Genomic DNA, 15,858 nt, shown 5'->3' with positions numbered 1-15,858 from the left:
TCTTCCACAAATCAGAGTCTCTCTGTATATTTCGACTCACCGAGCTCTCTCTCCGTTGAGGCGGCGATACCTGTATCCCGAGAAACCCTGTGATAAGTGTTCTGAGTTACTATCTGCTGAATGATGGGGCCCCACACCATAAAAACTGCCTGCTTTTGCCGAATGCCAGCTAGACTTCCCCTTTGGTCGTAATGAAAACCGGCGGCTTATTGTCTCAGTGCCACATTCAAGAACTCCTATCTTCTAGATCTTCTCTCATTCCCCTATGGCGAGAATCCGCTCCAGATGCTCCCGGACTCGCCTCAGACGGATATCCCGAACCTCGCTGCTCTGGGCCTTCTTCCTGTTCAGGCTCCTCGGTATCTAAGCCGAGGTTGACCCTTGTTTTCCTGCTCTCAAGCTCGACTTCTCGCCAAGGTCAGCACGCTTGATCTCTACAGCCCATAGCGTATCAGCTAGCCAATTCTCAACTCGAGAACATCGCTCTTAGACATCTGTGAGTAAGATAAGATAGATCTTATTGCGCGGAGCGTACTCCGTCATCTCACCAGCATCGCTTTTCGAAACGGCGAGCTGCACGAAGACTAATCGTTTGACCTCAGCCATCTCATCTTCGTGAAGCGCGGATAAACCTCGCTCGTTCACCTCTCGACTTTGGCCGGTACCTCACCTTGTCGACTACAGGCAACTTACTGCCGCTCCTCACATATCACATCAGCAGCCATCGCATTGACAGCCACCGGGCCCAAGCTGACTACAGTCTACATACTCCCGGCTTCACATACCTCACAATGGCGAGCACAAACACCGCCAAGGGACGCGTCATGTGCCGCTTCAACAAGTTCGGCCAGTGCTTCAGAACCTTCGCCGACGAGAAGGAGATGAAGCGTCACATGGTCAACGCCGACGATCACGACTACTGCAGGAAGTGCGACGAGACGTTCAACGACTGGGACGATTTCGTAGCCCACAAGGCTTCACCGGCCTGCCCGTTGATCAGCTGCAAGTTCTGTGGCGTGGACTTTAAGACGACCAGCGGACGGGACCGTCACCTTCGTTCGGTAAGTACATCCATGGCTCTGACAGCATCCAACCGCTTTCAGATGCCTCCAACCTACATACCGCTGACATGAAAATACAGGACCATCCCGTCGACCAGAATCTCCACTGCGTCGGCTGCGGCATGCACTTCACCCGCGCCGCCGCCCTTATCGACCACCTCGAACGCGGCCGCTGCGAATATGTCAAGAAGGAGCAGTTCGCTGCGCATATCCAGCACAAGACAATCATCAACAAGCTCCTCGAAGCGCCCGAGCTCATGTCCCCATTCACCGAACGCAACGACTTGCCTCCCGATACAGACACCACTGGCGGCGTGAAGCTAGGTCCCACTCTTCTCGACGACGAAGCGGCCATACCTTCGTCCCATGCGCCTCTGACGCCAGCTCGTGGTCCCAATGCTGGCAAAGGCCCGCGTCTCGGGGAGCGCTGGCCTGCTCTGGGCTCCTCAAACAAGTCAGAGGCAGGGGACGCGAGTGTTTCTTCGCTTGGATCTAAGCTAGGCGGCGTTTCTCTCACGGGCAGACATGAGACCGATATCCGTGACAGCATTCTCGAGGACACTGCTGCAGACTACCGCCGCAGCATGAGACCCGCCGCAAACCCCACCCCTAAGGCGAAGCGTGCAGCTCCGGCCATTGCTGCCTCCGCCGCCTCTCCTGTCCCGACCGGCACCGCGTACTCCGAGACCTGGCGCAAGCGCGCCGGATCCGCCACCACGACAGCCACCAGCGGTACAGCGACGCCCGTCTACGCCGGCAAGAACGCTGCCGCGACCATGTTTCCCGACAATGACCCAGCCTCTACCACCAGCATGGCGGCGCCAGTCTGGGGTAGCAAGAATGCAGCCTCGACGCTCTTCCCGGACGCGCTGCCCACGCCTATCACACAGGACTGGCAGGAAGCGCTTGGTGCTCAGGCGGCAGAACGGAGCCAGAATTTCTTCCGCATCCGCTTCTGGGATCCCACGCACAAGGACTACGATCCTGAGCGCTTCTACAACAGTGTGATTGAGCAGTACTGCTGTCCGTTTCCGCATTGCGAGTCAGTATCCTTGCTCCCCTTGCTCCAGCCATCTAACCGGCCCATTCCCTGGGATCTCTGCTGACACTCAGCCCACCACAGCGCCCGCGCAGACGTCCCCCTGTCCCTCGAATCCCACATCAAGACCTTCCACCGCCCCTCCCAGCTCCGCTGCCCCTCCTGCCTCAAACTCTTCAAATCGATCACCGCGCTCGTCTCGCACTGCGAGGCCGCGAACTCACGCTGCTCTATCCAGCGCTCCGAGCGCTTTGGCCAGGCGATTGACGAGTTCAGCGGTGGGTTCCTCGGGGTCAGGGAGGCGGAGCGCGAGGATATCAGCGAGGAGAAGGATGGGTATACGGTTGAGTATACGCGGTTTGAGGGGACGCTGCCGCCGGATTGGACGGGGGTGGAGAGTGAACGGGGGGTGAAGGTTGGGGGTGGGAGGATTTGATGAGGCCTTGGGGGTAGGGTGGTGGGATGGGAGATGATGAGTAGGTGGGGTGGTGGATTTGCGAAAATGGTAAAGGAGTGCTTGGGCGGCCTTGGTGCTGGGATTGCTGGACGTGGCTTTTACTTCATGAGGACTGGCATTCGGTTGCGGGGCTGGTGCGGAACATACTTGGGAGTGCTGATTCCGGCATAGCATCGGCGTGAGGCAGACCTTAACGGTGAGCTCAGATAGCTGAGACTGGAATTCACAGGCGGATCATGACATCCCATTAGCTTCTCTCTGAATATGAACCAGAGAGGCTGGTCCTCTGGGCTAGCTAATAGCTGTTGGTGAAGCGTCTGCGTTCTCTGCAACTCCAAACCGGAGACCTGTTTCTTGAGAGAGATACTGCAGGTTACACGAAATTAAGAGCTTCCCTAGTGCCATCGACTATGCTCTAGTCGTTGGATAGTCATGTCTCGAGTGTGTATGTCGCTGCTATAGAACAAGACCTATGCTAGAGTGAAGCATTTTGCGTGATGAGAGTGGGCTCTTTGACCAGCCGGGGATCCTTCATACCTCAACGGAACTGGATTTGCGCTGCAAAGTACAACGAACTAAAGAATTCGAGACCCATTCTTGAGATGAACGAAGACTTTCTGTAGAAAGATAACCGCACGCGACGACTGACATTGTAGGACTCAGACGTCGTGTAAGTCGTGCTATCTCGATGCTTCTCCGCTATTGAAGCGAAAGCTGACTGATGGAAGCGAGCCTCACTCCATGTGCAAGCCGATCTTGCTGTTCCCAATGGCCCCACCTCTGCGACGCAGCACGAGGACTGGCTTGCATCCCCTCTTCGCGGGACCGGCAGAAAATTTATGGATTTCCCGCGTAACCACAAAGTCATGTGGCACACGCGCTTCCAGTGCCGTCCCGAATTTTGCGCACAATGCCTGAGCCTCATCGGGCTTATCCAGGCTTGCCCTGATCCGCGATTCCATCTCCTCGTCACCCTCGGCCCGCGGCATCATGAGCATTCTGATGACATGCAGATTTTTGAACTTCTTGCGGAACATGATCGTGATGCTGACGAGTTTCGCCACCATGTGCCTCACCGATTCATCCGGGATTGGCTCAGTGGACTGCTTGTCGAGTAGTGGTACCACGATGGGCGGATAGACAATCCTCAGAGTGTGGATGCTGCCGTTTGCTAGTAGGGTCGCTAGCTGTCGGATGTAGGACCAATGCCATTGCGCCTTGAAGCCCTGAAAGTGAGGATAATCGCTACACATAGCGAGGGACATGGAAAGGGTGATTGGGGCGGTAATATCCACAGATTGGAGCTGGAGCTTTCTTTCAATGATGTCGGTAACTTCGTACCAGTGCCGGCCTGTGCCATACATGTCGAAGATGCGAGATTCGGATAGGAAGGCAAGGTGTCGGAGATTTGTCGTGGCATAGTCTGGCAAGCGGCCAAGAAAGTGCGAGACGCCTTGAAGCGGATCTTGGAAGACAAAGAGGTTGTCACGATACAGGATTTCGGTGGCTTCGTAGAAGATCTGTCGATTGACGTAAAGGATGGAGGTCTCCAGCAAGTCGCTGCGCAATTCCTTGAATTGGCTGCTAATTATGGAGTCGAGTTCGTCCGCCAGCGCGTCACGAAACTCTGCGAGTTGGCTGGGGTTGCACGCTTTGCCCGTGACCTCATACGAGGGGACCATTCTCATGGTGCCACGGATACGCATCTCGGTCAAAGTTGGTGCGGCTCTTATGAGGATGATGGAGGTTGGCGCGAGCAAAGCGCGATAGATTTCGTTGCGAAGCTCAAGGGGCAAGGAGAGGAAGCGAAACGGTCCTTCACAAGGCCTATCGCTCTGTCAGCTGAAAGGAGGTCTACTGGAATGAGGCACGACATTGTGTAGCATACCCTAGTGGAGGCGGGCATGAACGCAATCGTTCAGCCATTGGCGCCGGTGTTGTCATGATTTGGTTGACCTTCGCGGTTGGTGCTCTAGTTGATGTTGAGAACGACGTGCGAGTGGGATTAAGAAAGACGGGTGAGTCGCGTCGTAGCGCAGATACAACGCGTGAGAATAGGCACACTTCACCTCGCATGACTAAGCATCCGTGAATGGGATTGTGTCGGTTGACTTGAACTACCGCGCCGTTCTTTGATAGGGAAAAATGCCCAAGTTGAATTTGCTTGATACTCGCCTTCTGACGGTTAACGCCTTAGAGCCCCGCGCTATGCAGCAATGCACCGTTCTATCCTGGACGCTTGTGTTGAACTCCTGTCACTACGCCGCGCGCAAGCCCAACCCCCTGATAAGAGCACGACGCGTCATCGTTCACTCTTCTTCTCATTACCGTACCCTCCTTTCCCTTCATACGACTGATACGTTTTCCCCTGGCTCCCACGGGCATTCCTTGGACCCCTCTCATCCAGATCTTCTTGCAGCCAACGCAAAACCAACTCGCCAAGCTGGCTGTTGCCAGTCTGGATACTCTTATCAGCCAGCACATTGAAGTCCTCCATGCTGCCCCACTTCTTGACGCGTCCCAGACTCATATGTACCAAGTGACTCGGCCAATCTGCCAGGTTATCCAAGATGTGCGTAGCATAGACAATGGTGCAGGGCCTCGTCTCAGTCTCCCGCTTCAGGAACTTCAAGAAGTTGCTCCGCGACAGCAGATCCAAATCCACGGTGATCTCATCAAGCAGTAGAATCGTCCAAGGCCTCAACAATCCCATAGCCAGCTGTACGCGTCTCCTCTCGCCGTCGGACACGGCGTGCATGCGCCAGCGGAGGTCGATGTCCAGGATACTGACGAGCTGATCCCGACGATCAGAGTAGTAATCCCCTCCCACGGAAGCCAGAAGGGTCGGCACATCGATGTCGGTCCTGACGATAGGGTTCAGCACCCACTCGAGGCCGAGGTAGGTCACGCCCTCGAGGCCTTCTTTGAAGGGATCCACGCCCGCGATGCTGACGCTGCCGCTTGGGGCCATGCGCTTGCCGGAGAGGAGGCGGAGGAGGGTGGTTTTGCCAGCGCCATTTGCTGTTGAAGATTTAGGTACAGTAGCATGGTCTGGCAGGTGCATTACTTACCACCTATGAGGAGGGTACGGCTCCCGGGCGGCAGATCGAGGATCACATCCTTCAGCCCACTGCTTCCGTCGGGGAACAGATAGCTGAGGTTCTTGACGTCGATTGAAGGCGCGAGACTGCCGTTCGTGCCGTCCATCGCGCTGTATATTTCTGACTGAGCTTCCAAAAACAAGAGGTGTACCTTGTTCACCCCATCTTTGTGTGGTTCAAAAGTGTACCACACCAAGCAGCGGTCATTGAAATCTCCGATCAATGCCGAATGACGCGCATGGCAGAAACCTCCACCGCCTTGAGTACCTTGCTGACATCTTCAAAAGCCTCCGAGGCTCGACTTTCCCATTAATATCCAGATATATGTTCCGTGCTACGCGTCCGCTGTTCGCGCACACTGGGATGGCCCGCTCAACGCCGCGACAGCCTCTCGTCGCCATACTCGGCACGACGGGCACCGGCAAGTCCCAAGTAAGTGCTACTAGCTCACGCGACAATCACTGCATCCGCTGATCACCACAGGCAGCTTGCTGTGGACCTGGCTAGTCGCTTCAACGGCGAGATCATCAATGGCGACGCTATGCAACTTTACAAAGGTCTACCAATCATCACGAACAAAATACCACTTGAGGAACGGAATGGCATACCGCACCATCTACTCGGCTGCATTGGGCGTGATGAGGAAACGTGGACGGTATCGCGCTTCGTCAAGAAGGCGCTAAACGTCATTGAAGAGATCAGGTCAAGAGGCAGATTGCCGATACTTGTTGGAGGGACCCATTACTACACGCAGTCGTTGCTATTCAAGGACGGGCTGGCGGATGAAGACGTGGAGTCTGGCCGGGAGAATGAAGGCGCAACAGAAGCGCAGAAACCCTTTGCGATCCTGGAGGGGCCTACGGAGGCCATTCTGGAGATGCTAAGGGAGGTTGATCCCGTGATGGCAGATCGCTGGCATCCGAACGAGCGTCGCAAGATTCAGCGGTCGCTGGAAATATGGCTCAAGACTGGCAAAAGAGCATCACAGGTCTACGAGGAACAGCAAAGAAGAAAGCAGATCGGTGATCCGGCCGGGGAGACGGTTGTCAGTGGAGAAGGGTTGACAGCTACTTGGATGAGATTCCCCACCCTCATGCTCTGGGTACATTCATCTACGGAGACACTCTACGCGCGGCTAGATGCGCGAGTTGACAAAATGATCCAGGATGGCCTGTTAGCCGAGGTGAACGAACTGGACGAGTATCTTCAAGCACAAGAGGCCACAGGCAACACTGTAGATCGGACCCGCGGAATATGGGTCTCTATCGGATACAAAGAGTTCGAAGGCTATCAAACCGCGCTTAGAACAGGAAATAGTACGGAAGAGGAACTGAGCAAGCTCAAGATGGAAGCCATCGAAAGGACACAGGCTGCAACGAGACAATACGCAAAGCGACAAGTAAAGTGGATTCGGACAAAACTACTGCACGCCTTGACCGCCGCGCAATCAAGCGACAAGCTCTTTCTGCTCGATGGCTCAGATCTAGCAGCATGGAGAGAAAACGTGGAATGTCCAGCTTTCGACCTGACAGCCTCGTTCCTAGAAAATGCCGCGCTGCCAAAGCCACGTTCTTTGTCTGGATCAGCTGCCGACATGCTGGTTCCGAAGACGGAATATGATATGAGCCAGCGCCAAGATTTGTGGAAGCGGAGGACTTGCGACGCGTGCAATATCACGGCAGTCACGGAGAGCGACTGGAATCAGCATACCAAGAGCCGCAGCCACCGGAGAGCTGTCAGCTCAAAGAAGCGAAAGGATGATCTGTCGGTAGACCTGCTGCGGGCCAAGGGGGCCCAGAAAGCTAGCACCGACCACTTGGAGGGATCTATAGAATCTTTTGACACAATAACGATCGAAGTCAATTGAATTCCATCGCCTCTGTGGTTGGAGCCGGACAACCAGACTGCCAAAATACCGGGCCGCCCGGCTGTAGGGGTGCGTGGCGATAGAAGTTGCTGTCGTGTCGTCTTCACAAGGTGCATGTTCCGGCCAACACTGCGATGTTGCAGATCAGGAGGAGTCAGTGCTAAACCTACTCTGGTGGGCCAAGTCATCTGTGAAGGCAAGAGGCCACAATGGCTTGCTGCAGCCGAGATATGCAGGGAATACAGCGGCCATGTTGGGTACAAAGAGGGCCCTACAATGTCCGGAAATGCCTGCAGCTCTGCCGAGCTACAAGATGTTTCCTCACAATGCCACAGCAGTCCAACCAAGGGCGCAGCAGTGGTGTTAGCGAAGTGGGATTCATGGTACCGGTAGAAGAACACGAAAGTTGAATAGGATGCGCCGACAAATTTGCAACAAACCGTGCATTGGTGCGGTCCCAAGATGCAGTTGTGGTTTAGGAAGGGCGTTAATACCTTCACAAGCGGAAGGTCTTCTAACGAGAGCGTCGATATGTACCTAGTTGAAACTTGGACTTGGAGATCCGCTGAAGATATTCTCCATCGCCCTGTGAACTCGCTGATTACGTACTCTACACATCGAGCGCACTTTATGTGCAAAGGGAAAGAAGGCATAGCACTTCAGTATACGCCGGATAGGCCTTCAGATCAGACAGTATTATCTAGCGTATTGAAAGGATGAATTACTGGCAAGATGAAGCTTTACAGTGAATAGAAAGAAACTCCACGAGCGCTGGAAACCAATCACATTGATACGGCCTTCACGAGTGTGGAGAACGGTGAACAACGAACTGAGATACCAACATCTTCCCAGCTCCAGATCAGTTGGGCATGGGTTCCAGGTACCGGGGAGCAAGGGAAGCTGCCGCTTTCGGGTAGGGCTGAACCATCCGAGCAAGGGCGGTGGTGAGCTTCTTTCAACCTCACCTGTTCTCTCATTGTCCAAGAACAATGCGCTCTCTCTCCTCGGAGCAGCCGACCTGATAACAAGTAGCGCATATGGAAAAGAGTCGAGTGAAGTATATGCCAGTGAAGCGGTGGTGGGGAGGTGCACGTGTGCCATGAGCCGTTGACAGCCAGGGCACGATGGATGGCAGCAGCGCGGTTAGTGAAGGTACGGGGGAGGTGGACTGCGACGAGGTCAGTGAAGAAGCGTAGCGGTGAATGTTCATCACCAGTTAGCGAGAGTCATCTTGTCACGCGCTTCGTCCCTACTTTCACCACAAACATATATATCGCGATCTCTTCCGTAGCTCAGAACTTACGTCCTTTTCATCATACTCCTCTTACCCCAGAGACCATCCAAAGAGTCACAAACACACGAAATCCAGTCCACCCACAAATCCTCAAAATCCTCAAGCGCTACCCACCCACAGTTGGAAACACCTCAAAGTCTCCAGATGACGCTGCGCAAACGATTCAGTTCGGCGCAGGCAAAAGCAGTGCACAAAGTCGCCGAATTTCTCCACATGTCCAAGCTGACATCTCCCCGCGGTACTAAGCGTCCCGCGACAGCGTCTCCCGAACCTGAAGGCTCCTCGCCGCCACCGCATAAGCGGTTTGAAAAAGCCAAGAATGGCGTCCGCAATTTCCTGTCGCCTTTCAGCTCCAAGTTTCAGCACCATGAGCCCGCTGTCGAGCTCCCTGTGAACAACGCGACTACTGCTGAGCACATCAAGCCTACCATCACGCGCGATGAAAATCGCATTCGCGCTGAGGCTACCGTCTCAGCAGGCGACACGTCTAGGCTGGATGATGTGGTCAGTCCTCTACACGACAGCACTACGGCGCCGGCACACGGTGTCACTGTCCGCGCCGTAGGACCCTCAGAAGATGAAGTTCGACTTATCATCCCACCTCGCTCAAGCTCGAAAGCCGCCCTTCAGAACTTGGAGCCTGAATTCGCTCATAGTGGGCATGCAGATGGCATCTTCGACCACCAAATCACCAACGGATATGAAGAGAAGGCGGATCGTGGCGCCACACACCGCGCCTTGCGCGAAGGAAGTCCAGCGAGGGTGCATGCCATTGGCGCTAAGAAGCTGGAAGAGCATGTCAAGGGCCACAAGACGAAGCCTTCGGAAGATTCGGGATACCAGAGCACACGGAAAGTGACACCGCCGCAGGAGGAGAACGAGGCCATGAAGATCGTGGAAGAGAATGCTGAGGAACAAGAGGATTCAACGTCATCGAGTGGAAGCGGAAAGCAGAGTGTTGCTACGCCTCCACCGACACCGACTCCTCCTTCACCTGCGTTACTACTTGAGAAACCCGACAGCAAGCAGCATCGGCCTCTATGTGTATCGCGTGAAGGTCCGCCAAAAGATCCGCTCGCAAGGCAGGAAGGCATTCTGGGCTGGGAACGCGATCCTTTCGGTACATGGCTACCCCAATGGGAGATGGAGCCGGATCTTGAACTGATTAAGGAAACTGTATCACCATACGGCTTCCTGTGTGGATTCTCAAGCGAAGACATCACTGTGCAGTTTCTGGCAGAGGGCTTATGGAACAAGGTCTACACAGTTTCTTGTCCTGATCACGCAGCCGGAACGGTGCAGCAGTGCATATTGCGCCTTGCTCTTCCAGTTGATCCATGGCACAAGGTTCAGAGCGAAGTTGCTACAATGGAGTACGTTCGAATGCAGACATCCGTCCCGGTTCCCAAGGTCTATGCATTTGACTCGTCCGCAAACAACAAGTTACGCCTGGAATGGATACTCATGGAGAAGATTCAAGGAAAGCCGTACAACGAAGTCGAAGATGTACTGGACTTCGACACGCGAGAGCAATTGCATAAGACAGCAGCCGACTGGGTGGATCAGCTATCGAAGCTCAAGTTCGATAAGATTGGCAGCTTGTACTGTCGTTGGGACCAACCCTCATACAACCTCACAGCCTTCATCCTCGGACCGGTTGTTCATGCTGAATTCTATCCCGACTTCAGATTACAGTACGGAGTGTTTCGAGGTCCGTTCAGAAGCCTCGCGGATTTCTATCGATCCGTCATTAGAGTACATGAGTTGGAAGCACAAGACCAGCGCCAAAAGGACCGGGCCTTGTACTGGGAGACGCACAGTGACGGGGAGAAAGGACGAATTGAGTCGAAGCAAGACAAGGCGGCCAATGGCGAGCGCCAAATAGAGCGGTGCAATGGAATCAGCAGCAACGAAACCGATGGCGATGTCGTAGACCTACGCATGCAAGACGGCGAAGAAGTTGACCAGCACATGAAGGAGTCGCTTTATTCCGTCGAAGATCTCGAACGGATCCCAAAGTATCTAGGGCACCTGAGGGAAATCATCCCTCTACTCGATTCGGATGAGCTCTTGGGCCCAGCACATACGTTCCTTAACCACTGGGACTTATCCAAAGAGAACATCATGGTTGACGATGCCGGCAAGCCAATCGCACTGCTTGACTGGGAACAGATCACGACGAGCTCCGCAGCGATGGCAACTGTGTTTCCAAGGCTAGTCGAGACAAATGGGTTTACCGAACCGCCCTCTTGGCCAGCGGACAAGCCCAAAGATGAGGATCAACTCTGGCAGGAAAAGCTTTGGGATCAGGTTCTACTGAAGCGGGTATACGAAGCGCGGCTGAGGGAACTGAGTTCCCCGGTCTTGAGGGCCGAGGATGAATTAGACGACGACTTGGACACCTTGTGGCGGCATGTCACCGACATGGATTACCACAGGTTTCCGAATTGGACCGAGAGGATCCACGAGGAGAAGCGTTGGAGGCTGGAGGGTCTTCAGGAAGCATAAGAGACGGACTGGATCGAGCAGATGCAGGAGCTGAAAGGAAGGCGGCGGTAGAGGGTTTCGGCATCGGCATGTGCATCAGGGCTTGTTCTTGCCCTTGGAATACCCGTAGCAACTTCACTGGCTTTAGAGTAACGAGTCGTTGAACCTCGAGCACTAACGCTCTTGTTCCCAATATGTGGCATTCTTGTTAGCTGTTGATCTTGTAAAGAGTGTTGTTAATGGTACGCGTTGACTCCTCCTGCCACAGCACCGCAGTCACATCAGTAATCTAAGCCTTCAATCCGTCTTGCAAAAGCGATGCAACTTAGGCTTGCCGCTACAAATGTGGTGGCATCGCTCTTGCATAAGACAATGCAGACATAACCCCAGTCGATACTTGCAGACAATCCCGAAAGCCTCATTGTGCAGACACAGAGTATAGACCGAGAAGACCAAGACAAGGGGACAAGGGGACAAGGAACCAATAGAATCCGAGACGCTTGAGCACCTAGTCCCTCTCGACGATGCGATCGAACACAGTCTTCCAGGCCTCTATACCAAACAAGACTCTTTCAGATCGTGTTGGCGACGTATCCACAGAGCTGGCTCGGCATATGCTGTCATGCTCCTCATGGCGTGCTGGAGTGAATAGCCTTCGTAACCGGCGCAACTGATCCATAATGACGGAGCGGTATATTCACCCTCGTCAACGAGCGCTCTTGCGCTATGTCACTGTGTCGGAATGACCATGTGGTGCTTTCACGCGTACGTTCGTTGCCCTCACCTACCGCTTGAGTTCGCCTCTCCGCCCTCTTCTTCTTCCTCTTCGTCTGCTTCATCGACATCACATACCACAAAACACTTTCATCGTTCTCCATAGTTCTTCTACCGCAGCACCATCTCAAGCAAAGCCCGTTCTCCAAACTCATCAGGCTCCTCTCACTTCAACAGCCCCTCCGCTCACTCTTGAGATCGTGCCCAGCTAGACTCGAAGTCCAGACTGCCGCAACCGCCGGTATGAGTCGACGCAAGGTCTTCATGCAATACGTGGACGCGATTCCAGACAGCTCGATCAAGGACCACCTTTACAAGCGGGCGGGCAAGACCACCGATATCCAGGCATTCCGAGATCGCACCGGCAAGAAAAATTTCCACTTCGACGTCCAGGAGTTCACAAAGGCCGAACCCAACGGTGACCAGTGGCATGTTCTTGAGGTTCAGGGCGCGTATAGCGCATTATCGAAATCCGTCGTAAAGAGTGGGAAGGGCGGCAACCAAGCCAAAACGTCTACCTACGCTATGCTGCGAGTACATCGCGATGCCGACCCAAGTCCATTGGACTTTAAGGAGGCGCTGAAATCGGCGGGCTCGCGGTGTGACGAGAAAGAGGAGAGGGGCGAGGAAACTTGTCCCATGGCCTTGACCGTTAGCATCTACGCCAACAATCAGTGGATCAATGAACACACCGGGGACCGAGGCGGACCAGCCTACCAGCCGCCGCAGCTGACAATCACGGATCCGTTGGACGACCTCGAGGACGGCGATTACAACGAGGCTACGATGAAGGCAGCATTCGCCGAAGCAAAGCGAGGGAAGGAGAAACTGCAGAGCGATATCCAGCAGAAGAACGATGCGCACGATGACATGGAAAAGAAACGCGCCGAGGATATCGCGGCTAGGACTGCGAACAGAAATCTGGAAAAGGGCAAGGGGAAGGGCAAGGGCAAGGGCAAGGAAACATCTGGGTATAAGTAGGCCCTTGAACAAGGTTGGTCTGCTCGTGTGCTTTGCTCCGATACATGCACTGACAGTGACCACGCTCTTAGAGTCTTCATCTTGCTGTGGGCTCATGGAACACTTCCTCAGAATGACACAGCATTGTTGATACCTCGGCGGCCTCTCATAACGACACCTAATCACACGACTCTCATTGCACCTGTCCTTGTTTTCGGCTCTGGAAGATTCCATCGAAACGATACTGGTCAAATGATACCCTGACGGCTGCTTGTAACTATATTCGATTCCACGACTCATACGGCACTCCTTTCTTGCATGCGGATCTTGGATGACTTCCTCAGAATGACTCAGCATGAACGGCACCGCGACGGCCACTCACAGCGATACTTAATTCTACGACTCTCATTGCATCTTGCTCTTGCTTTCGGCCCTTGGAAGACATCATCGGAATGACACCGGTTGAACGATACCCTGACGGCTGCTTATGATGATTTCCAGTTGCACGACTCTTACAGCATATCTTCTTGCTTCCGGCTCTTGAAAGACTTCCTCAGAACGATACAGCACTCAAAAATACTCCGGCGACTGCTTACAACGACATCCGATTCCACGACCCCCACAGCACCCGCCTCTTGTATCCGGCTCTTGGAAGACGTCTCCAGAGTGACGAATCATAAACGAAACCTCGACGGCTTGCGATGATACACGATTTCACGACTTTCTTTTACGGATATGCAGCGTCATCGCGACACGGTGATAGATCGCTCACAGCATTCGGCGTTTACTTGCGGCATTGGGAGACTTTCTTCAGATTGGCATAGTATGAATGATACCCCGGCAGCTGCTACTAATGACGTTTGTTTTCTTGACTTTGAGTTTTGCGGGTCTGAAGCGGCATTGGATATGGTGATGGAAGATTGGCGGTGGTTGAAGTTGGGAAAAGATCCCTGTCTGGGTTATGGCTCGGTCACATGATATTGGATGTACTGAGACTCAGATTCAACATTACAGATACTTTGAGCACACGGTTTCTGGGGAATAGGTTATTGCTTCATAGGTGTCGATGCAATTACATTGATTCGTTAGGTCAAATCATTCCCATTACACGTCACATGATTTTATACATCTACCGCGATCTAACTTGTTCTAAGTCGATGCGCCTTCAGATAAGCATTACGATATGTATTCGCTTTCCATGATTTCAGCGACGCGCCATCATAGACGTCACTAACTATAAGCCTGCTCTCAGTCTCTATCTTACGTTGTTGACAAACAGTTACAGGCCCGCCGACCAGGAAACTTCTCCAGAACGCATTGCATAAAACCCAACAAGACCATGCCATTGTGCTACACCAAGTCCCCAGCAGCACCGCCGCCACCGCCATCTTCCTCCTCAATCACGTTGTCTAGATCGTCACGGCGCTCCTGCCGTTCCTTCTTTCCTTCTAGGCACGACCTTCACAGAGGCTTGGCGCCACCACGGCATTTTTCAACAGTTTGGTGGCTTGCTCGTGGCTCGTTACATAGCTTGTGACTCATGGTGCTTCATCTTCTTGCACGTGATCCGGTCCTATCTTAGACTGTGGTCTGGATCTTGTGACGCTGTGAACTCAGAAGATCTTTCGAAGCACCATGAAGAGGAGGGCGGCGATGATGCCATAGATTGCCTTGTCGATCCAAGCTGGAACGTCGTCGTTTGTGTCCAGGGGCGGCGGACGCGGAGGTGGCAGAGTGATCGTGCGCGTCGGTGTTGGAGGCGGTGTATTGCTGGAAGCTGGTATCGGAGGCCGAGAATCTGTTGGAGCTGAAGCTGCTTGAACGGCCGCATCAGGATGTGCAGAATCTGTATCCCGCGTCGCGCTGTTCCCCTGCCCCTCGCCCGCACCCGCACCCAACTCCTCCCGATACGCAAGCCTCAGCTCCTCCGGCACAACCTCCTCCTTCTTCACCCCCTCCCCCTCCATCCCCCGAACCGCCTCCTGCCTCTCCCGCATAATAGTCTCATTACTCTTCCCACAAGCCGCACACCTCCAACCCCCCGACTCCCTCGCCATCCTCACCCTCGCCTCCCTCGTCGAATCCACCCCCCCAACCTGCCCCCTCGCATCCGTATCCATAAAACTCCTAATCGCGACCATCGCGGTCCTGATGCCCCAAGCCGGCTGCCACGTCTCCTCGTGGTGTCCACTGATACTGAGGCAGATCTCGCGGTTGACTTCGAAGCGGCCGGAGGGCGTCATGAAGCGGAAGGAAGGCGGGCGGAGCGGGTATGCGGAGGGCAGGATTATGCGCCCGTGGTAGAGCCCTCCGGCGTAGGGGGAGGGCGAGGGTGGGCCCCGGATCGTGAAGTGCCATTCGAAGAGGTTGGACTCAAGGGGTTCGGCGTGGAGGTCGGGGGAGGGGTTAGTGGCGAGTTCGGTGGCTTCTTTGACTGGGAAGGGGGGTTTAGAGGGATGGCTGAGGAGGGAGGGGGAGACTTGCGGATTCGTTTTATGGTGGGGTTTTTGGTATTGAATTGGCCGCGGGTGGACATTATGCAGGTAGTGTGTGGAGGTAAGTGATTGGAGGGGAGCTGCGGAAGATGTTGTGGTGTAGTTATTATGAGGAAATCCAAGGACATAAAGTGATCGTGGAAATTCTTGAAGGCATGGTAACAGGTGACTAACAAGTAAGTTGAGGTGCTGAGTGCCGCATAGTAGCAACGTGGAGGTTATCGCGGTCTTGGCCTCTACCACGGTACGGTTTCGGCTATTCCTGCCTTGACGCTCCTCCTGTCTTTGATCATTTCAACTTCAACCTCACAAGCTTATCAGGT

The 15,858-nt window shown here is 54.1% G+C and overlaps 7 protein-coding genes across 7 annotated transcripts; 4 read left to right on the top strand and 3 right to left on the bottom strand.

Moving 5' to 3' along the window:
• Nucleotides 1-791: 791 nt before the first annotated feature.
• W97_03186 (uncharacterized protein) lies at nt 792-2,536 on the top strand (the record flags this gene model as incomplete). The annotated part of the gene is made up of 3 exons (XM_007781084.1): nt 792-1,061; nt 1,142-2,103; nt 2,185-2,536. 3 exons carry the CDS (start codon nt 792-794, stop codon nt 2,534-2,536), a joined length of 1,584 nt encoding a protein of 527 aa, XP_007779274.1.
• Nucleotides 2,537-3,291: 755 nt separating this feature from the next.
• On the bottom strand, nt 3,292-4,245 carry W97_03185 (uncharacterized protein; the record flags this gene model as incomplete). Its single annotated transcript, XM_007781083.1, has 1 exon — nt 3,292-4,245. One exon carries the CDS (start codon nt 4,243-4,245, stop codon nt 3,292-3,294), a length of 954 nt encoding a protein of 317 aa, XP_007779273.1.
• Nucleotides 4,246-4,859: 614 nt separating this feature from the next.
• On the bottom strand, nt 4,860-5,764 carry W97_03184 (ABC transporter; the record flags this gene model as incomplete). Its single annotated transcript, XM_007781082.1, has 2 exons — nt 4,860-5,578; nt 5,629-5,764. The coding sequence occupies 2 exons, from the start codon at nt 5,762-5,764 to the stop codon at nt 4,860-4,862; spliced, it is 855 nt and encodes a 284-aa protein (XP_007779272.1).
• A 257-nt stretch (nt 5,765-6,021) lies between these two features.
• On the top strand, nt 6,022-7,525 carry W97_03183 (uncharacterized protein; the record flags this gene model as incomplete). The annotated part of the gene is made up of 2 exons (XM_007781081.1): nt 6,022-6,090; nt 6,146-7,525. 2 exons carry the CDS (start codon nt 6,022-6,024, stop codon nt 7,523-7,525), a joined length of 1,449 nt encoding a protein of 482 aa, XP_007779271.1.
• Nucleotides 7,526-8,963: 1,438 nt separating this feature from the next.
• W97_03182 (uncharacterized protein) lies at nt 8,964-11,327 on the top strand (the record flags this gene model as incomplete). Its single annotated transcript, XM_007781080.1, has 1 exon — nt 8,964-11,327. One exon carries the CDS (start codon nt 8,964-8,966, stop codon nt 11,325-11,327), a length of 2,364 nt encoding a protein of 787 aa, XP_007779270.1.
• Nucleotides 11,328-12,323: 996 nt separating this feature from the next.
• Nucleotides 12,324-13,061, top strand: W97_03181 (uncharacterized protein; the record flags this gene model as incomplete). Its single annotated transcript, XM_007781079.1, has 1 exon — nt 12,324-13,061. One exon carries the CDS (start codon nt 12,324-12,326, stop codon nt 13,059-13,061), a length of 738 nt encoding a protein of 245 aa, XP_007779269.1.
• A 1,592-nt stretch (nt 13,062-14,653) lies between these two features.
• Nucleotides 14,654-15,737, bottom strand: W97_03180 (uncharacterized protein; the record flags this gene model as incomplete). The annotated part of the gene is made up of 2 exons (XM_007781078.1): nt 14,654-15,615; nt 15,710-15,737. The coding sequence occupies 2 exons, from the start codon at nt 15,735-15,737 to the stop codon at nt 14,654-14,656; spliced, it is 990 nt and encodes a 329-aa protein (XP_007779268.1).
• Between the last annotated feature and the right edge of the window lie 121 nt (nt 15,738-15,858).

Source organism: Coniosporium apollinis (assembly GCF_000281105.1).
Source record: "Coniosporium apollinis CBS 100218 chromosome Unknown supercont1.13, whole genome shotgun sequence".
Taxonomy (NCBI): Eukaryota; Fungi; Ascomycota; class Dothideomycetes; genus Coniosporium; species Coniosporium apollinis.
The sequence above is the reverse complement of the archived record's forward strand: the minus strand, read 5'-3'. Positions and strand labels throughout refer to the sequence as shown.